The sequence below is a fragment of the Mus pahari genome, chromosome 14 (genome assembly GCF_900095145.1).
Source record: "Mus pahari chromosome 14, PAHARI_EIJ_v1.1, whole genome shotgun sequence".
Classification (NCBI taxonomy): domain Eukaryota; kingdom Metazoa; phylum Chordata; class Mammalia; order Rodentia; family Muridae; genus Mus; species Mus pahari.
Window position 1 is genome coordinate 2,996,792 of NC_034603.1, and position 22,600 is coordinate 3,019,391.

At 45.7% G+C, this 22,600-nt stretch overlaps 1 protein-coding gene across 1 annotated transcript in view; it reads left to right on the forward strand.

Moving 5' to 3' along the window:
- Positions 1–3,276: 3,276 nt before the first annotated feature.
- Positions 3,277–22,600, forward strand: part of Lcp2 (lymphocyte cytosolic protein 2) — a 43,046-nt gene continuing 23,722 nt past the window's right edge. The window contains exons 1-3 of the mRNA XM_021213500.2: positions 3,277–3,533; positions 7,561–7,623; positions 10,929–10,975. Of these exons, the coding sequence (XP_021069159.1) occupies positions 3,456–3,533; positions 7,561–7,623; positions 10,929–10,975 (188 nt within the window). The 5' untranslated portion in view covers positions 3,277–3,455. The remainder of the gene's footprint in view (positions 3,534–7,560; positions 7,624–10,928; positions 10,976–22,600) is intronic.

A 22,600-nucleotide genomic window follows, 5' to 3' on the forward strand; every position in this document is an offset into this window, starting at 1 on the left:
CAGATTCTATAACCAAATGCTCATCCAACAGCAGATGAGAAGTGGTTTTAAAAATTGGATCCACCCCTACCATGGATAGAGTTTCTTTTCCTTGTCAGGGTCCCCTAAACAACACAGTGTCACAGCTACACACAGAGCATTAGTACTGCTATCATCAGTTGTCTAAAGATGGCTCAAAGTATATGAGAGGCCGTGTCTGTGTTATGTAAAAGAGCTATACCATCTTGTATAAGGATCTCTGGCAGATTCGGGAGCCAGTTTCTCCTTGTGGCTAGCCTTTCAACTTGCTTCTTCATAAGCACTAGGTTTCTCTACCTGGCTGAGGTTGAGTGAGGCAGGATAAGGCTGGTTGTCTTTACAAGAATCTCCTTTGCTTCCAATGCTGGGTCTTTGCTGGTCCCTACCTGCTTCTCTGCCTCATGCTCATGCTCTAGAGAATAAGACCTTGACATGAGACTAGCTATTGTCATTCTGATACTGCTGCCATCTTGGGCTAAGTGCAAAGGCTTACCCATTGTTCTTATAAAGAGACCTAGTTTGGAATGAGTGAACTGACACACGGTCACAGACATTCTCTTGGTTTCCTGAAAACCTTTTTGTTTATAAGAGCTGCCCTGCTTTGGATGTTTCTAGAACACTTCAGCCAGACACAGGAGATGTTAAACCTAAAATTACTGAGAAATCACCCTGGAGGTGGCAAAAGTCTAAGGCCCGAGACAAGTTTTGGCTTTGATCATCTGCATTCTCTTTCTCTCTCTCTCTCTCTCTCTCTCTCTCTCTCTCTCTCTCTCTCTCTCTTCCCTCCTCTCTCTCCTAGGTGCTTTATCTGAGGTATGAACCTGTGGTCCAGTGGTCAAGGGACACATTGGAAAAGACATTTCAGATCAACAACTCACTAGCTTTTTGTAGGCTGCAATCCATAAACTGTCCCTTATGCATAAAGGGACACTGTCCAGGCTCTGCAGACAGGCCTGGAGTGAATCATAACTCCATTCTGGGCATTGGCAAAGCATGCAGACCTCAGAGGAGACAAGGGACAGTGACTCTGGACTCAGGTACATTCTGGACAAGACTGGGATGCACAGCCTCTTGGAGGTGCTTAGGGAGCAAGCCGGTGCTTCTCTACTCTGACTTCTGTGCTCCCTTCTGTGAAGTAGGAACAATAGCTATGCCAACCATAGGGAGAGGCGGTATAAAGGCCTCAGCACATGTCCTGACACACTGGAGGGGCTTTCTGTGCCCTTGCACCTCTGCTATGTTCATTGTCATTGTCCTGGTCCCTGACTACCTTGTTATTGATCCCTACAGACTGCTCATCTTGGCCTCTTTTTATTCCAAAGGGGTGTAATGTTCACCAATTTCTTTATTCTATCTTCTACTTTTCTGTTGTTCTCTTAACCCTGAGTTGGGTGAGTAATATTAAAAGCAGGACACCCTACCCCTGACACACACACACACACACACACACACACACACACACACACACACACACACACACTTTATTGCTTTGGCTTTAAAGGGTGATCTGAAATATCCCTTTTCATAGAATTTCTCTATTTTGACATTGATTGATTGGTTATTTGAGTGATTGGTTATTTGATTAACTGGGGTCCAGAATTCTCACCTATCCACTCCACTCTCCAAGTTTATACATAAAGCCTAGGTCATTCCATGATGTCTTCTTTACTCTACTTGAAAGTGGTTTCTCTCTACTTTCAATTGGCTGCCACACTGCTGATTTGAAAGATGAAGCAATGTCTCTCACTGAGAAGGGAGCTTTGGAACAGCAGGGCAGTGGTCCATTGAGCGTCAGCCGAAGTTGAGCTTCATGTAACCCACCTGGACATTTCCTGAAGATCACCATCATGGAGCACGTTTCAGGGACTGGGCCTGGCACTGCATCTGCATCTCATTTAAGCTCACAATCAGGTACTGAGACAGCTACCAGAGGCAGCAGGGCTTCCTGTAGTATATATAGAGAATGGAAAGCACACATGACTAAAGCTACCCTTGACAAACCTTCAGGAACAGCCCACCTCAGGTACCAATGGTGTGCTATTCAAACATTGGAACAGAGAGCTAGGTGTGTGTGTGTGTGTGTGTGTGTGTGTGTGTGTGTGTGTGTGTGTGTGTGTCTGTGCATTCCCATATGTATACATACATATGTGCACATACATATGGAACCCTGGCTAACCTGTCTTTGCAGATTGCCTTTTTTCCACCAATGCTTTAACCTCCGGTTGCACTCACTGTCAATGGTTGTATCAGTCTGTGAGAAGTGTATAGAGTCTGAGACTGGAGGAGGAAGCAACAGATCCCCCTCTCCTATCTCCAGGCATTATAAATACTCTTTGCCTAGCCATATGGTAGAATCAATAGCAAACGCCATATATGGAAGAAACAATGGTAGACAGAATATAAGACAAAAAAGCACAGCGTATAGAAGGTGTACCATCAACAGCAACAATTCATTAAACTTTTTATCTTTACATTTGCCTAGCAAATGCATCAAAGTTTTATGCGTATAACCCCTCTGTTTCCCTGCCTTGCAGATATGGAAACTGTCTACTTAGACTGTCATTTCATGCTCAAGACTACAGTGCATAAACATTCATATCAGAAATGGAGCTGTTCCTCTGACCTGTAGCATCCTTACCACTCCTGGCTGCTAAGGATCCAGGCTTCATAACACCAAAGAGCAGCTGAAGGCCACTCTGCTTTCAATAAGAACAAACTGGTGGGGAAGGAGGTCAGAAAACATTGAGAGATCATCTTCCTTCTCCCACAGTTCACTAGTGGATGAAATTATAGATAAGTTTAAGGAACTGTCGAAAGAGATCCTTATCTGAAAAGAGTCAGCCAAGCACAAACATGGTGCCCAGCTTTGAGGGTCTGTAATTCTTTTTTTTTTTTTCTTCAATCATGTTTGAGACCAAGCGTCCCTGGCTGCTACAGGCAGATAGCAGATAGGTATAGTTAAGAAACAATTATTCTGAGCAGGGGGAATGACAACGAGCGTCTGTAATTCTAATGGAAATAAAAGTACTTGAACTGACACTGGAGTTTAAGCCCCCTTTGTTCTTCCTCCTACTTGGCTGGGGTGTCTGGGCCAGTGGGGAATCTCTCTCTCTCTCTCTCTCTCTCTCTCTCTCTCTCTCTCTCTCTGCATTATGAACCCCAAGAGCTGTCCTTCCTTGTTTACTTATTTAGAAGTCAGCAGAGGAAGTGGTAAAGGAAACTCGCTGAGTCGTTTTCTGAGAAGAGACCATATTTGTTCACAGGGGAAGCCGCTGCTTTTGGGGATCTGGCTACAGCAGAAAAGAGTCCTCTTCAACGAGGGGTATCTGGGAATCAGAAGAGCCACGGACACCTCAGAGCTCTGGATCTGGGCTTTTCCTCTGTTCATGGCTGCAGCGCCTCTCCCCAGTTTGTGAGCCTCTCCCTGAACAGCAGTCATGGCCTTGAAGAATGTCCCATTTCGCTCAGAGGTCCTAGCCTGGAACTCAGACAACCTCGCTGACTATTTCAGGAAGGTGGGTCTTTCCCTCTCATGCCTTTGCTTGGGCTGGTATGTCTTTGGTTGGGTGGGCAGAGACGGGAGGTGGAATCTGGACAGAATGTGGAAGGTGTATGGTATAGTGGTAGATACTAGGAGACAGACAGACATTGCTTTCTTGGTAATGTGTCCTGTAGAGAAAGATAGGGGAGGGGGCCATCAGCTACACAAGTCCCTAGTACACATTGCCCATACTTTCAGTGCTCTACAGACTGTGTCTTGTCAGACACAACCCACTGTCATGGGAGTTCTGTGTTAACATATTAACAATCTGCATTGACAGTGTTGCGTTGTAACAACATCATTATTTTGCTCAGCTGAAAAGTCAGGGAGTTTAAGTGTTCCAAAGCTCTTGAGTCTTCTGCAGTCAGGTTAGATTGGAGTCGTGCCTACTTAGCCTTAAAGCATATGCTCCGGGATGCAGGGGCTTACTGTGGTAAAGGCTACTTACTAGAAAGGGAGGTATGGGGTAAGAAAATGAACAGGCAGGGCAGGAGGTTAGAACAGAGAGCTGGATGAACACTGGTGTTTTGACATCTGTTGTTCATGATCCTGGAAGAAGGCTAGAGTCTCTTTATTGGCCAGAGTCTCACTAGAGCTGTATGAGAATTCTGGAAAGCTGTCCAGAACGCAGACATAAGCCCAGGATAGTTAAGGATATAGAAGACAAGTTCAGCAGACTTGGAAGTCAGGCTGGACCAAAGTTCTACTGTCCTGATTTCCAGGATAGGAGGAAATAGGCAAGATCCTTGTTAACAGCTAAAAGGGACCACATGTCTGCTTAGGCATATCCCAAGCCATTAAACTCCTCTTAGGCACCCATGCCAAGGAGGTAAGCAATTGTATGACATGAGCTTCTATTGTTCATATTCCTGTAGGCTGGCTTCAAATTCCACTGATATTCCAGGCAGGGATGAAGACAATGTCCTAAAGCTAAGACCATATAAGTCATCTACTTTGGCTTCTATTTTTCTAAAGAAACAGACCCAAGGATAGGCTCTAACCTGTAATCTATACAGTGGTTCCTTCCCAACCTACAGTAGAAAATGTGAGCCCTTTGTACTGGGTGTGGCATGGCAGGAACACTGTGCACAGATCCAGCCATTTGCCACCTTTTGTGCATCTCACTTAGGTTACTTTCCTCCCATAAGGTCATTACAAACTTTCAACACTGTGGGTGGAAATGTCATTGGGCAATTGACTTTTGAGGCATGTTTTTGAAATACTTTTTCTCAACTAGAAAACAAGTAAGTTAAGTCAGAAAGGGACAATTTGCCATGGCACAATGAAGTCCTGGATTAATTCAATAGAGCAGAGAGAATGGGGATTGAGAACTAAGGCAGGGAAGTCTGTGGAAGGACCAGGAGGCACAGAAAGGCCCCATATGCAAGTGTAACTAGGGGATTATGTAATCCCACAATGCCACAGATAATGTGTGGGTCAAGTTCCTTTCTGCACAGGGTGGACTTTAAGTACAAAGATGCCCAGGGACAGACCTTGCCTTCCTGAGGGAAGGAAACAAGGGTACAAACAAGGAATCTGGGGGTGGGGGAATTGGCAATTCTAGAAGGACTATCTGCCTACCAGAGACACAGAGGAGACCCTTCAGATGCCAAACTCGTTGGTCCCCAGAGAAAGCCCTCTGTGAAATGATTACAGAGTTACTTAAGGATGCTCTGGGAGATCAGCATTTAAATGGTTGGCCAGCAAGTGTATGTCTACAGAAGCAGTAGAGTTGGGCCATTTTGACTTCTACCCAGCTTTGGAGTTAGACATGCCTTGGTTTAAATGTGACCTTTCCAGCTAGCTTGGGGACTTCTTTTTATTGTTTCTCTATACCTAAACTTCCTAATCAGTAAAAGAGAGCCATGAACAGTAACTAAGCAGATGAGATGGTGGTGAGGTGGAAAGGAAATGCGTGGGAGACATTGAGCTCCAGGTTCTATTGAATCTTTGTCCTGCTCTTCTAAACCACACATGATGTGGAAGCTCAGACAGCCTGGGGAGACTATGTCATATTGCCTCAGACATGTGTGTCTTGCCCTCCATTTGGGATCAAAACTACAAGGATTAAAGCCATAATCTGCATGTCCTTAACTCCTCCAGTTGGTTTGGGCCTGGCAGGAGGGTATTCCTGGGTCACTGGCTTATAGCCATGTGTTCTTACCCTGTTGGGTTTCCACCTCACCATGTGATCTTAAGCCAGACCCTTCTTTCTGAGTCTTAGTAGCCATCATCTACAAAGCTGAGTAACCACTCGGTCAGTACCTATCAATCTTGAGTGCTAATCAAAATTATTAGGGTGCTTGTTAAAATACAGGTTTTAGGTCCCAAGACTCAGTTCTTAATAGTTTGCATCAAATATCTAGGGTCAAGGATGGAACTCTAGCTTTGGTTTAGAGTCAAAATCCAGACGCTATAGAACCTGCAATTCATCTGATAGTGATCACAGAGAAATGAATTAAGGGAAGCTGACAATTCCAAGAGCCTACTACACACCCGGCATGAGGGTCAAGGACACAGCAGGGTAGTGAAGATGCTGCCCCCCCCCCAGCATTGGCCGATAAATCAGCTTCCGGGGGGGGGCAATCCTCACTCTGAGGTGACAACAATTATATTTTAAAGTTATTATTGAGGCAAGCCCTGGGAGTATAGCTCAGCTGGCCTTGGACTGACAATGATCCCATCCTCTTCCCTCAGTCTCCTGGGTGCTAAGGTTAGAGGCATATGTCACCACGTCCAGCTATTTTCTTTCTTTCTTTCTTTCTTTCTTTCTTTCTTTCTTTCTTTCTTTCTTTCTTTCTTTCTTTCTTTCTTTCTTTCTTCTTTCTGTCTTTCTTTCTTTCTTTCTCTCCCCCCTCTCTCTCTTTCTTTTTTTTTTTATAAGATACTGATTTTAAAATTTCCCCCAAAGAAAGTCAAAATGTTTATAAGAAGAATCTAATGTCCCCGAGGAAAATATTTTACCTCAAATACTCCAGACCTCAATCTGGAGGTGTTTTAGGTATGAATTTTTATGCTATTGATGGACAAGGTGAGGTGTGTACACACCACTGTCATAGGTTAGCTTTGAAGACTGAGACCTTAAAACATTTATTTCTGTTAATTCCATCACTCTGTTCTGAGAATTTGACTTCAACAATTTACCTCACATTAAAAAAAAAAAAAAGAATGACCACTGGGAGATACATGTTATCTGGATGGTTCTTTTGGCTGGCTCCTGTTACACACCATGTGCACTTAAGTATGTGACCCTGATACTTAGAGACTACTCTTCATGGAAACGTCAAAGCCATGCTCTGGAGCTCAGTTGTCACCTATGTCACCTCCCACCCATGCAACACTCTGCTTTTCTCATCCCTCGCCCACAAAACTGGGGGATGAAGTGGCTCACAGCTGGTTTGGGCCTGCCACACATGCAGCACCCAGCACTAGCTAGCAGCTTCTGGTCTCACTGCTGAGCTGGCAGCCTGGGAAATGACCTGAACATTCAGTGGTTAAAAACTATGGGAGTGATTCAGTGCACAGGTCTCTGATGGTTTGTTTGTGTTGTTGTTTGGGTCATTTAAGAGAAAAAAAAAGTCACCATAACAAGACTGAATATGAGTTGATCAATGCTCAAAAATAGGATATATTATTTAAATTGCTTAAGTAGTTACCAAGATGATCTTTGGGGGCACAAGACAGGGGCTGGTTTGGTTTCTTCTGTCAGTTCCTTTCTGCTCTCCTGACTACTGTGTGACCTTCTTTCTTGGGCTTTAAAGACTGTATTCCCAGAGGTTCTGGTCCCAAGGACTAGAGTGCACAATTTCTCTATTTCAGAGACCCCCAAGGGGGTAGTAAAAGCATGGTTAAGGTGGGAACCTGGCCCCTCTCTCAGACTAAGGATCAGGAAGGGGCTGGCTAGCCACAAGTACCACAAATTGCTAAGCTCAGGGGAGGCAAGTTGGGGGAGGGGCACAGGAGTCTGTGGGGCTGATGGCGTCTTGCTCTTCTCTGTGCAGCTGAACTACAGGGACTGTGAGAAGGCTGTGAAGAAATACCACATTGATGGTGCTCGGTTTTTGGTAAGTTCTCTCCAGCCTCACACATTGAAACCAAAAATATGATGTGCTCTGCCCAACAGCTGCAGGGTCAACTGGTCTACCTAGTCCCTATGGTCAATGTCTGTGGTCAATGCCTCCACAAAGCCCTTTGTTTTGATTAAAGAGTTGATAAGTCTTTCACTAAATCTAAGTGTCCTGTTCAGGAACCTTGTCAGCTCTTACATAGACAGTAAGATATACCCCAAAGACATATACTGAAGGAATCTGAACATAGTTTAACCCCACCCCACACCCCCAATACAAATACAGAGTTACACTTTAAAATTCTACTCAACTGCCATACATATTCTGAGAAGCCTAAAGTACGTTACAGGAGATACCACTGAAGAACTGGAGATTTTTACTCCTAGTTGCTAACTCTGCATACACCTCCAGTAAAGGTTGGCCAGCCCTCTTTATCTCCATTTCCCCCCTAACTACAGGATGTGTATCCTGACTGTGAAACAAGCATGTGATGGCGCTATCCCAACTTCAATTGCAAAAGCTTTAACTATAGGCCCTGTGGTTCAGGTCCATGTTACATCTATGCCATTAAAGGGAAAGTGGCCCAGTTCTGATGAAGGCAGAGGAACTTGGCTACTAGAGAGGTGGTTGTAAAATTGTACGTCCACATGTCATAGCAATGCAGACTTGGTCATGAGACTTCAAGCTACCTGAAAGGGACCAAGAGGTCACATGCTACAGCTTGCTACACAGCACACCATCCCTGCTTACCCCTGCTTCACTTGCTTTGGTGATGGCAAAGCTCCTCACTACCACCTGCAATCTTCCTCCCCGTTCAGGGAGTCAGAGATGGCTTCCTTAGCCACCCCAGATCGTGTCAGAAGCTGAGGACAGAGGAAGCATTCATGTAATGCTTTTGCCTTCACGAATCTATTTCTTTTAGCAGAAAGATACCTTTATAAAGGCTTTTAACCACCTCATTTATAAGCAAGGAGACATATGCAGAGGTGTAGTAATTTTTTGTCCTAAGTCACAAATCTGATGTTGACTGAAGGCGTGCCTTTGGCTTAGTCCTACGGTGTGTAGGGTTTTAGCAATGTTATTTGTTCTTACTGAGCTTTGAATGAACAAAATTCCTTGAGTTTTATTGTTGTTATTCTTGTAATGACACTTAACCTGTAGCTTTCATTCTGATGCCTTAAGACCGAGAAAAGAGACACTACTTTGAGTACAGAGGGAGGGCAATATCTTTGAAGAAGGTCATTAGTGGTGGCCTTGCTGTCCTAGCTAATCTTGATTAAGCATTTGTCCCCTGTCCGTAATTCCTCTTTGCTTCCTCCTCTGATGACTGAATGAACACATGTGCAAGGTCACAGTGGGGAGGGGATAATAATGGCACTTCTCACCTCTGTGACTCCCATCCCCACCCCCTGCCCAGTACCCCATGTGAGTGTCAGGCCTGAACTGACTGACAGGATGATTGTTTCCTTCCTTGAGAGATGGTATCTGAACATCTGACTCCTCTGTTCCAATCTCTGGGACCTATCAGCCCTTCAGAGAAATAAGCACACCCAACTCACCCTGTAAAAGGGGGGCAGGGGGAGCCAGGGCACAGGAGGTAGAGCCCAGTGCCACACAGTCCAGCATGGGTACTCTGGCTACACTTTGGAAGTCTTGATCTCAGTTCTTATTATTCATCCCATACCTGTGCTAGCTCTGGAATATCCAGGGTCATTCTAGAATTGAAGCAACAGTACTTGCAGTCCACGTTCTCTTCTTCTACCCCGCTCTCTTTCCTTTTTCCTTCCTTTCTTCCTTTCTTCCTTCTTCAGTGTGGGAGCTAGTAGACTTATCAAATCTGTCTTAATACCACTTTTACCTAACACTAAGGAGATTTTGCTGGTGATAAATATGAACTAAGCTGGACTTTGGAAAGGTGTAAGAAGAGAAGGAGCAGTTGGCAGGTTAACTGGGAAGGGATGTGGTATTTCCCAAGTAATAAGAAATGTACAAGTCTGAAGGCTGAGAGACTTCCGGAGGAGCCCTGAACTTAGGCTCCATTCAGCCTATGGAGAGCCTGGGGGCGTTGAGCTAATCATTCCAAGCTGGCCTCTCCACCTGTAGGTACGAGCATATATGATAGGCCAGAGGAAGACGGGGAAGGCAGAGAGTAAAAAGTCTGTGGTGCTTGGTGAATGTGCCCTTATCCCCATCTGCATGCAAACAGTGGAAAATAAGCACTATTCTGAAGGTCTCATCCAGTAAAGTGCAGATTTCATCTTTCTGGCCACAAGTGAGTCATGTGACTCCACCATCACCAAGGTAACCTGGAGAGTTAAATGTTTTGCACAAATACATTTTCTGCCTTGAACCAAGTTGAGGTTCTGATGGTAAGGGCAACAGAAAGAAGGAACATTGTGAGATCAGTGGCCGTCTGGGGACAGGGGACCTTGCCTCCCTACCAGGGATCTGGTTTGTAGCTGTCTTCTCTCCGGATCCCTTTTCTGAGCTCAGCCTATCATCATGCTCCTAAAACCTACAAATCAAACCCCAATAAAGATGACCCCAGGATTGCTGGAGGGTTTTGCAAGGAGAGGAGGAAGTTACCTCACACAGCATAACTCTAAGTCTGTTTCCGTATCTCCCGTCTTCCCACCCAGCTGCTCTCCACGGTCTAGAAGCCTTGCTTTCCCAACATCCTCTTCCTCTGTCCAGCTGTGACCACGTGCACCTTCTTCCTCTCATCCTCAACACTCCCATTTGTATCCCCCTTTCAGTTACTTCCAGAATGTCCCTCTGGAAAACCCCGAGGTGACTTCAACTCATTGTGCCACACTCTGAAAACAGTTTTGGTTTTCCACTTTCCATGTATATGGGTTGTTCCCTTCATCCTTCCTCTATAAATCAGGCAGCCTGACAGGAGCTTGGTCAGAAAATGGACCACAGGTTAATAAGCCTGAGGCTTCAACAAGCACCTGGCCATGACACCTCAGCCCCACCTCCTTTAACGACACTAGACCCTAACTGCTCCCTTCCCATGCACGACTGACTAGGGATCTGAACTATGGGGACACTGCCAAATTTTGCCCATGAAAAAAAATCTGTTTAGTTTCATAGATTTTCCTCGTGTTTGTTTACTAAACTCCTCTATGTAATTCAGAAAATTTTACACAAATTCCAATTATTTCAAAGTTCCCTTTGAAGAAGCAAATCCAAGTGGGTTACCGTGGTCACCACGGCTCTCTGTCATCACCCTCTAACCCACGTGATCAGGGCCCTGCCTGTGTGTTTTAACATGTCTGCCCTATGTGTCTTCTTTTCAGAACCTGACAGAAAATGACATTCAGAAGTTTCCTAAGCTGAGGATGCCGTGAGTATATCCTCCTGGTGGGCAGCAGGGTGGGAGCAGGTTGAAATAAGAAGCTGTTCAGGGGAAAGTGAGTCAGGCGTATCAGTGTGGGTTTTCATGGTAAAACAGGTAGGGAGGTTGAGGACAAAGGGGGGGGGGTCTGGGGAAGAGGAGTCACGTAATGAGTCAGAAGAAGGAAGTAACAGATCCAGGGCTGCTAGTGGCTGGATGCTTTCTTTACCCAATACGAACTTCAACATTAGATTGTGTGTTTCGCTTCCTGTCTTCTTGATGGGGTAGCTTGGGTCTATGAACACAGTACCAAAGTCAAGAAAGCTTACGGTTTCACTGTGGCATCTTTAGGAAGATTTGTTTTATGTAAAAAATTATGTGTTTGTTTGTGTGCTCTCATGAGGGTATGTGTGTGAGTTGAGTAAAGGTGCACAGAGAGGCCAGAAGGATGGCTCAGAGCCCCAGGAGCTGGAGTTACAGCCAGCTGTGAGGCAGCTGATGTGGGAGTTGGCAACAGAACTCGGGCCCTCTGTATGAGCAACACATGGTTACATGTGGAGTGCGGGCGTGGGGAAATAAAGGGGTAGGAGAGACCCGAGTCCCACCAGAGCTCGGGGAGACTGCCGCAGGCCCCCGCAGAACCCTGCTCCGGGGGTGGGGAAGGCACAGTCTCAACTCCGACTCTCCTGGACCACAGACCACTGGGTACCACATAAGAGCCGGTTTGGGGTTTCCTGGGCCACACAGGGCCAGGGACGACAGGTTCTTGCTCTCTGACATCCCAGACCCACTGTATGTCATGGAAGAGCTGAAAACAGACCCTTGGGCGGACTCTGGCCCGGGAGCCAAAGGGAGGGTAGGGGGGAGAGCTCTAGCAGGTTACCTCGGGTGGAGAGTCTGGCTAGCTCAGGCTGTTAGCTAGGCTGGTGGCTTGGATTGGCTGGCGGCTGTGGCTAGAGCACAGGAAGGCCTCCCGATGGGAGGTTAGATGTACTGCTCCTTAGAGGGAAGCCGGCTCAATTGCTCCAGCACGGGGGATCTCCATGAGCAGAGATGGTCCATGGTTTCAAGGTGTTTATTGTAGAGAGGCAGAGAGGGAGGAGAAGAGTAGAGAAGTAGAGGGCAGCCATGGCCACGTGGAGAAGGAGGGCGGAAGGTGAGAGTAAGAACAAGAGCTTAAGAGAGAGAAGAGACAAGAGAGAGGGGGCCAAACAGCCCCTTTTAGAGTGGGCTAGGTTACCTGTTGCTGCCAGGTAACTATGGGGGTGGAGTCAAGACAGCCTAAGTGACAGATGGCCACAGAATCATGGAGCTAGGTCCTCTCACGTCAGGAGCCTATGTCTGGGAGCATGGCAAACGGGCCTTCCATCCCTTGCAGATTAATCTGTTGGGTCTTCGCGGTTTGAACCTAGCTTGACCAGAAAACAGGCTGTTTTTCACGATCCCACAGTCTTAGCTGCTGATTATCTCTCTAGCTCCTCATAGCACCTTCATTGACGTGTTGATTTAAGATTCCAGGACCTCTGGTTCCTGGTTAGAAAATGAATGTGGACCCGTAAATAATGGCTTTATTTTGTCTGTCAATAATGACTTCTTAGACTAGCTGCTAATGGTGTAGTGTTACGAAGGCTGTTGAGGAAAAGGAGCCATAATCGATTAGTAATGTCTACTCCCGGTACTGAAATGGGATGTAGCAGTAGGCGTTTCATGTCATGTATTCTTCATTGTCCTGGCAAAAGCCTCACACGCTCAAGTATAGAGGCCAGGCAGTGTACAAAGTAAGACAGGTTGCAAACACAAATCCCTTTAGAGTCCTTTGTTTTTGTTATCCTTGAATACAAGTGTCTCCAGAGAAATATCTTTTGCACTAAAATAAAGATAAGGAATTATGATTTCAAAGATAATCAACACAAAGGTTGATTGCTGGTGAAACAGTGGGATGTAGTGCTGGCTACGGAAAATCACATAGCACCTGGTCCATCAGGAGGGCACAGCAGCCAATCAGCTTTGGGCACTGTGGACCCGATGATGGCCAGTCTTCAGATTGATCAAAATTTAGTTGGAAACATGAATTCAAATGTTCTCTTGATTTTAAAATATTGACTCAAATGTTTCTAAACGTTATGAAGATCAATATAAAGCTGGCCGTGGGTCGGACCTCCTTGATGCTATGGCTTTGAAACATCTATGCTTTAGATATTCTCCAGCGCGCTAAGGGCCTCGGAGTATATAATGATAAAAAAGGAAGCGCCCCAAGAAAGTAGGACGTCCAGGGAAGTTCAAACAAGGAGGACACACTTAGCCTGACTCCTGGTCTCCCTTGTCCACAAGAGTGAAGGAATGAAAACCTTAAGTCTTCACCCTTACAGCTACCAATCTTTGTTAGATCCCCTAGAGGTTTTCTAAGTACGTGTGGCTTGTTCAGTTTAGGCTAAATCTAAGACCCGGTTCTACCAGGCCACCAGGCATATTTCCGTAGCTATAGGCTACTGGTGACTACTATAATAATCTCTCTTCATCTGTGCTTTTGCTTCCCTTGGTTACCATTACCCATGATCCACTGAACCTGAAAACACAGTAGAATAAAGATATAGAGGGAGAAAGAGGGATAGAGAGAGAGAGAGAGAGATATCATTTATATAGCTTTTATTTACAGTATGTAACATTTGATCCATTGTGTTAACTGTTGTTAATCTTCTACTGTGTCCAGTTTATAAACTGGCCTTTATCATAAGAATTCCTGTATAGGCAGAATCATCACTTTATATTAGGCTTAGTACTACGTACATCTTCAAGCATATCTGCTGGGAGACCTTCTATGCACAAAGGGTGGTAACTTTATTTAGAGGCTATATATGCATTTCCACGAGCGCATAAGGTGACACTTTAAACACAAACCAGGTTCTTGTTAAAAGCCAGGCGCGCGAGAGTCAGAGTTGTCGGCCCCGGACTCGGCCCTGAGAGACTTAGGCTTTGCTCATTCTGTGTTTTGAAGTCATCGAATGTTTTACAGATTGTTTTTTCTCTAAAAACAAATGGAAAGTAGAATTTGAGGTCCATATTCTCTTATGACAGTGCTCAGGTAAATTTATTGCCTGTGCTTCAAGTGGGATTCGTTCCTAGCAACTTTACAGTAGTTCTAACCACAAAAGCCCAGCAGCTACTCCTATGGGGCAAAGAGAACAGGAGAGACTGGGCCTAATGGATCCCCAAGTTGAGGAGGCAGAGCTGAGACCACAGGAGGTGAGAGTCCATTAACCATGTGCCTGAGAGGAGAAAGCAGGGTACAAAGAGTTAGGGAAAAATTCCCAGGATCCCTGACTAGTAGGATTCTGGTCAGCCTATGCATAGCAGGAGACCCGTGTCTGACCTAAAAACCTATCCAATCAGAAAGGTGACAGGTGACAGGAACCAAGGGATTGAAAATGGTGCCCATTTCTACCAGCCAGGTACCAGGATGCCCAGATTCAGTCATTGAAAAGAGTACACAGACAGGCCTTGCTTCCAAAATGAAGAACTGTCAGGTCTAATCTAAAACCTGTTCTGGTTCAGTTAAGTGAATCTTAAAAACAAGGCAGAGGGGTTGCAGACTGCTTCCAAGCAACTTTACTACATCTTCAAATAAAACCCGATTATGCAAAAGTATCCACGGTTAAACAAAAACAATGTGTAGCATCGAATCAGTATCAAGAAGGGAAATAAGCAGGGAAATATGACAGTGAAGGGAAACAACTATGTCATAGCTGTCCCAGATAGCTGGAACTGTTGGAAAGGAGCACCGTGGCTGAGCCCCGTGAGTTCAAAGTCAAGCTGGGGTACAGGAAACACAAACAGATCTGCGCAGAACTTCACGAGATCAAAGTATTTGAGATGATGGATAAACTGCTGTAGTTTCACCAGAAACTAGGTTTTGCAGAATCACATGTCAGTGCCCTAGTTACTTCTATGTTGATGTCATCAGCATTAGAGAAACTGGAAGATCATTCCAGTTCATCATTCAGGAAGCCAAGGAAGGAACTCAAAGCAGGAACCTGGATACAGGAACTGAAGTAGAGACCTCTGAGGAACAACAACAACAAAAAAATTGCTTATGGACCTGCTCCTAGGCTCACACTCTGGTATGTTATCTGTACAACCCAGACTACTGCCCTCAGTGTGGTGGATTGCCTCCATTAATAAGCAACCAAGAAAATGCCCCACATTCTTGCATGGAGACAGTGTCTCAGGTGAAGTTCCCTTTTCTCTGGTATCTCTAGTTTGTGTCAAGTTGATAACAACTAACAAGATGAGTCATGGAACATGAACCCAGAGCAAGAGAAATTCTCCAAAATCAAAGGGAGGAGAAAGTGTCACAAAGGCAAAGAGCATGAGGATGCAGGGGGGGATGGCTCGGGGCTGGCGTGCTTGCCTAGCAGTCACGACACGTTAGGTTTGCTCTCCACTGCTGGAAGTGGGCAGAGCATCACAACTGTAGAGCCACTCCAACCAGCTGAGTGTGCAGAACTAAGGTTCTCAAAAGATGTGCCTGCTGAGCAGAGGAAAGGCAGAATTAAATACAGGAGGAAATAGTCGCCAAGAAGTTCCAGGGTTGGATAGAAGTTAAGTCCTCAGATTCAAGAGGCATCACAAACCCCAAGTCCCAAGAAAGAGATGCACCGCTGCTCTGTGATGCATTACCATTGACTTTTCCCCCAAGCAACTGATGAGTTAGCGATAACCAGTGAGGAGAAAAATCACCGAGTAGTCAGAGGAAAGAAAGCACATCGAACTCCGAGGCGGGACTATGAAGATGGAGGGTGGGGCTTCAGTCAGAAACAAGGACACCTAGAAGATCCCTTAAGCACTAAAAGGAGAATGTCTCAAGATGAGTTCCCAGTGACAAGTTATTTCAGAAAGAAAGGCAGAAACCTTAACCAGCTTGCACTGATATAGTCTTCACTATACTTCCTGCTATTGAAAAAACAGTTGAAATGATATGTCTTAATAATCACTTGTCTGTGGGATTCCTGAGAAGGTTGGAGGCCTCCAAACATTTCTGCCTTTGGTCAAAGGACAGGAGTGATTGAAAGGGAGCTATGGGAACGGAGACAGCTTTGGTATTGTGCTCCGGTGTCTCCTGCAGTTGCTCATCATTAGACCTGTGCCTAGTGGGCAGTGGGAGCTCAGTAAATGTGTATTGTCCAACAGCTGTCAAGTGTGGGTAAAACAGGACTTTTCCAGACACACAAATTCTGAGAGAGCTCATTCCAAATGCTGGCCCTCTCGACAACAACTGTTGGATAACATCTCTCAGGAGGAATGAGATGGCACCTGCTGCTAATGTGGGTCATCCTTTGTGCAAGGAGGCCAAGTGTTAGAAATGTAAATATATATTTGGTCCTTTGAGGACATTTGAGTTCCATCTCTCGGTTCCTATACAAATGACTACTCTGTGAATGCTTCATTTATTTAGCAAGGTGTCTGCAATGTCTTAAGACTTGCCAAAGTGAGACTGCAAAGAAAAAAAGGACAGATCCCTCACATACTGTGCTTATAGTCTAATGGGAAAAGCATTTAATAGTCCAGTTGAAGCCAGACAAAGTAGTGTATGCCTGTAATCCCAGTAATTGGAGACAATAGGAGTTCAAGGACAGCTTTAGCAACACAAGATGAGTTAGAAGTGAGCCTGGGCTATATGAAAAACCCTGTTGCCAAAAAAGGGGGGGGAAGTGAAAGAGGGGAAGAAAGTTAAGTAGAAGTGACAGAAAGGTGACTATGGATCATTCTAGAAGGAAGCACACTGTTAATGTACAGGGGGTGGGATATCCATTGGAACTTCTCCTATGTCTATCTGGAGTGTGTGCAGCAGGGCAGAGGAAAACAAAGAGGCTGATATGACTTGATGGAATGTTCAGTTCACAATTTATAAAGGCCCTGTGAGCCTCTGTGAGAGGCAATGAAGGGAACGTAACAAGAAGAACAGTAAGGAAGACTTACGTCTCGGATCTGTCCAGGGAGGTATAAAAGATGACTTAGAGAAGAATCAGCAGAAAGTGTGGGAGCAAGTTAGATGTGGCCATCCTCACATTAGCAAGAGGCTGTAAGGACCCTGGGCAAACTGTCTTGGCTCTCTGAGCCTCTGTTTCTCCTCTGTAAGCTAGGGATAATAATGCTACTAACCTCAAAGGTCAGTGGGAAAATTAGAAGAAATACTGGGGAAATAAAACAAACAAACAAATCCACCGACTAAGTACAAGCTTGTCTTTTATGAGAAACCTTCCTAGGGACACTCTCCAGTTTTCACTAGTTTTTGTTTTCGTTTTTGCTAGAAAGCAAGGGTTCAAGAATACCCAGGGCAGGCTATGGGGTGAGAGGGCTTGGTCCTAGAGCTCAACTGACCTCCTGCTTCCTATAGTAAAGCCACTCAAATAGTGGGAGCCTCAGTTTCCCCAGCTGTAGAAGGAGAAAGTAGTAGTAGGGAAAGAGGAAGATTAAGGTAACACAAATTCCTTGACGATGTCCTTATAATATAGATATTTAATAATTACTATTCCACCATCTCCTATAGAGATTGATTTGTCTTGAACATTGTCCTTAAGGGCAAAAAGAGATTGCAGACAAATACAAAATCAAAATAAGATCACATGTCCCTGGAGAGTTCTGTGTCCTTCCCAACTACTTAAAATGCCAGAGTTAAATGGAGAGCCATAACTGGTCAATGAATGGAGAGACTTTGGCGTACTGGGTCCTAAATGGGATACCTTCATCCAACCCAGGGCTCAGGGAGCTATTTGGAAAAGGGAGTAAAAAGATTGTAAGAGCCAGAGGTGACTCCAAGCATCAGATGGCTCTAAGGAAACAGTGTCGTCTAGATACAGGAGGGCTGATACACATAAGACTCAGAGACTACGGGAGCATGCTCAAATCCTGCACAAGTTCAAGCCAGACAGGGTCTCAGCACTGAGTAGAGAAAGTAGATCCAGGTTCCCACCCCACCCCAGCCTTAAACCTAACTGCAGTTGACAGCAAGGCAGAAAGCAGTTTTCTTTAATGGAGTCTCACTGAGTGTATTAACCACAATTTAGGGCAGGGCCTGTGCCCCAGGGGTAGGAAGCCAAGACAAAATGAACTCTATAATCTATTGTAAGGAAAACAAACAAACAAAGTTTAACAGATTTTATTACAAAGGTCGATTCTGTAATGAAATTCTCTTTCTACAAATACAGTCATTCTCTCAGGACATGGTTAGTATCAAGACAGATACCCTGAATATTTTCATGGTGAAGGGATCTTACAGAGCTTAGGCTGAGCCCACTTCCGATGTGAGGTGGGGCATCGGTATGGGTGGTGCAGGCAGCAGATAGGAGTGAGCTGATGCTCATCATTAACATTCACTATATCCGTCACATATGTGTTTGTGATTAGATCCAGCAGGAAGCAGTACAGTCAACTGTGCACAGGCTTGCTATTAGCAGAAACTGCCATCTATCTCATCTGCAGAGCGCTTATCTCTATACCCAAGGAAGAGACAGTCTTGAGGAAGGAGCAGAGAAGGATCCTCAGAAGAGGAAAGAACATTGTTTACCTACAAGTAAATAATCAGCCCCCAGCAACACAGAAGCAATTATTAATTTGAACACCCCCTCCAGCATGCACCTTCCCTCTACCATCCACTGGCTAATCCCAGTCCAAGTGCCCAGCCCCTTAGCATCCTTCCCAATGAAGAGTGCTTCAACTCTACTGCCAGATCTTTTCCTCCCATGTAAGTCCAGGAAACTCTACTTAAGAGCTAAGCTGCACGTGGACACTGACTCCCAGTTGCCAAGGGTTTTACAGACAGAGCTAACTACATGTGTTTGCCACTCAAATGGCTAGGAGATCCAGGGAAACAGTAGGCAGGAAGCTCATCTAGAGAGTCGGGAGGTCTTGTTGCTCCCTGAGAATTTTTTTCATCTACATGTGGTATTCCCCTGAGATCTAAGACACCATGAGAGGCCCTTCCTGAGTCGTCAGACAGATGTGACTCTTCTCTGGCTAAGGAAGGATTTGGAAGATCTGCCTCTTGGTTCAAAAAGGAAGGAATTTTAAAGGAGAGAGCACTTAGTTTCCTTAGAGAAGGATGAAATTGGAAGCAAAGGCCATGATGGTGCTGGAGTTCTTGGAGGAGGGCTGAAGCCAAGGTAGAAGAAGACACCCTGACAAGTGTCGCTCCAGGCAGGTGCGCATGTCTACCCTGTCCCAGGCCTTGGGGTATTGTGTACCGGAGAGACATCCGGGCAAGATATTAGCCTTCCAAGGACGCATGACAACCAAAATGGGAGTAGGAAACACATTTACTGGTCAAGCTATGTGATTTGGATCCCCAGCCTTCTCTTCCTCTTTCCCAGGCTGGAGAGGGAGAGCTAGGAGTTTGTGCAGAGAGAGAGGCTGTGTCATCTCTGCCATTCACTGTCACTTGACCCACTGGGGGTGGGGTGCAGCTTGTAGGTCTGGGCAAAGCTGACAGCCACTTCCCTGCCTTCTGGCTGGCAAAACAACTCAACCGTCTACCCGCCCCCCTCGAGGGGTCCCTGCAGTTTAGGAAGCATTCTCAGAAGCTCTTCTCAGCCATGGGAGGCCCAGGCTCTGCTGCCTATTGCAGCCTGCACCTTCCTGCCTGCCTCAGCTCTTTGCTGCTCTGCATGGGGCCTGTGGTTTAGCATTTCCTTCCTTTCTAGTTAGAGCCCCAGCAGCCCCTGACTGGCTGTGAGAGATACTGATGAGAAGTGCCACAGCACAGAGGAGGAGACATTTTAGAGAGTCCCTCGCATGTGGGAGCCTGCTAAAGCCCAGCTAAGCTCTGTCGGGTGGGAGAATTGAGGTCTGGCTCAGTTCCACCTTCCTCAGGCCCTTGCTCAAATGGTACCTACTTGTTGAGTGCCGGTAGTTTTAAATTGTAAGCCCACTATCTTCCTGCCCAAGCTCCTCCCACCACCACATGAGCAGACATAGTACCCTCTTACTTTGAACATTATTTGTGTAAGTATTCATTATTAGCCAGGTGGTAACATGCACCTTTAATCTCACACCTTAGGAGACTGAAACAGGAAGATTTCAAATTTCAAGCCAGCCTGTACTATGCAGGTTGTCTCAAATAAACATCATTCATTATTTTACCTGACACACACACACACACACACACACACACACACACACACACACACACACTTGTTCTGGCTTTCTCTTATTTTTTTGTGTATATGCATGTAGGTGTGTGTGTGTGTGTGTGTGTGTGTGTGCGTGTAAAGACAAGAGGTTAACTTCAGGTTTCATTCTTCAGGAGTAATTCACATTGCTTTGTTAGAACAGGGTCTTTCATTACAGTCTGGGGCTCCAGCTAGCTGTTGCATGGACCTCATGGATCTGCCTGTCTCTGCCTTCCCTGTGCTAGGATTACAAGTGCACTGTACCACACTTAGTTTTTATGTGGTTGTGGGGATGAAAGTTATACCACAGGCCCACATGGTGCAGCAAGCACTTTACTGACTGAGCCATTTCCCCCAGCCCACCCCGTCTGCTTCTCTCTACAGTGCAAGAGCAGAGCTTCTTTTGTTGTTCTGGGATGGACATTTTGAGTGCCTAGCAGAGTCCTTGGCACTTAGAAGGACTTCAGTGAGTGCATTAAAGTAAGCAGGTGACAGGGCAGGACAGAAGTGGCTGCTGCAGGATGCAGGACAGACATTCCTCTAACAATCATATAGGAGACCTTTAGCCTGCCTGCTATCTGCTCTAAACAACTACCGCCAGGTCACATGTGGCCATAATTATGTCACAAACATCCTCATGTTGTGTTTAGAGGAAACTAGAAAGCCCCTTGTATGTCTCCCCCACCCTCCCACTGTCCCACTTCACCCCTTCCACCCCTGCCCTACCTCAGCTTTCGAGTGCTTTTCCCTCTAGAGCAGGTGGTCCTCACCCTTCCTAATGTTGTGACCTTTTAATACAGTTCCTCATGTGTGGTGACCCCCCTAACCATAAAAATATTTTTGTTGCTACTTTACAACTGTAATTTTGCTACTGTTATGAATTGTCATGGGTTTTCCAATGGTCTTAGCCCCTGTGAAAGGGTCATTCCACCTCTCATAGGGACCTCAACCCTCCAGTTGAGAACCAGTGCTGTAGGTGGTGATTCAAGTCTAAAGTTCCAACAATGGGATTCCTATGGAGGGCTTACCATTGCCTTGTTTGTTTGTTCTCTCGAGTCACTCAGCTGCTCAAGTTCCTCTGCCCTGTCACTCGGAGATCGGAGAGTCCTGAGCAGTGAGTTAGAAGCTGAGGAAGGAATAGAAGCGCTGGGGGTTGTTAAGGACTGCCCTTGCTAATCTCACCAATTTGCACTGGGCTAACTTGTTTCCATGAGCTGCCAACGGGCAGAAGGGACACAGATTGGGTGTGGCTATCACAGCTAAGAAGAGGACAATGCAGAGAGAATTGCACAAGGGTTGGGACCTTGAAAGAATGCTGAGTTGGAAACAAGAGAGGATGGGCTAGCATGTGTACTGTGGAGACAGGTGGTGCGCATCACTAATCTACAACATCCTTCCTTTTGTTTGAGCCCTGGTCACCTCCTACAAAATATAATCAGGATGAGCTCTGAAGTTCTTTCTCTTACTCCTGGAGTCTGCAATGTGGAGTTTTCCGTTCTGAGGCTTTGAGGGTTGCTAGGGCCTGCTTGAGATACAGCCTTGGAGCCATATCTCACCCTATGCTGGTGTTTGGGGACTTGCTGATTCTGTGTGGTGCGCCTGAGCACATGGTATAGTTAGCTATTTTGACTGAATTTGGGACTCAAGGTCAGGGTGATTCAAACAGACTCTCCCTTGGCAAAATGTACCTTTATGGGGAATGTTTTTCTATAAAAATTCATGTGGGTGATTTAGTTCTTCGTGGCTGTGATGAAATGCCTGAGCAAGGCAATGGAAAGGAAGCAGTTATTTTGGCTCATGGCCTTAGAGGTTTCCATTGGGTTCTTTGGCTTTAGCTGGCTTCTGGGCCTGTGGGGAGCAGAGAATCAGTGTGAAGGGGGAAGGAGAGCAAAGCCATTCACTCGCTGCAGAGAAACAGGAGAGACTGGGCAGAAAACCCTCCTCACAAGCATGTCTCTGGGAACTAACGTCTTTCAACTTGACCTTCACTCCTGTAGTTCTCCTTCTTCCCAACAGTCTCTTCAGAATCTGAATACATAAATGTGTCTGTGGCTATGCGGCGTGAGATGCAAACCACAACAGCCGCCAGTGGCCTGAAGCGTCCCCTTATCCTTCAGGGACCGCCACTCATGTGAAAGCATCTTTGACGTCACTACAGAAAAGAATTTCAAGATGAGGCAGAATGAAGCAGAGCTGGGTTTATTAGAAGTGTAAAGAGTATTTAGCATAGATTTAAATACATGGGGTTACTATTAAAAAGATGCCCAGAGAGGGAGACGATATCCAGAGAGGGTGGTGTGGGCTTCTTTAAAGACAGTAGCGCTTAAGGATCTTAGCCATCCCCATAAGTCCTGCCTGGCTGCTCTCAAGTTACAGCTCACATGAGCATTAAGAGCACACCCTCCCCATCTGTCTCTTTTTGGTAAGTGAAATTACCAGATGTCCTCATATGATTACAGTATTATAAAAA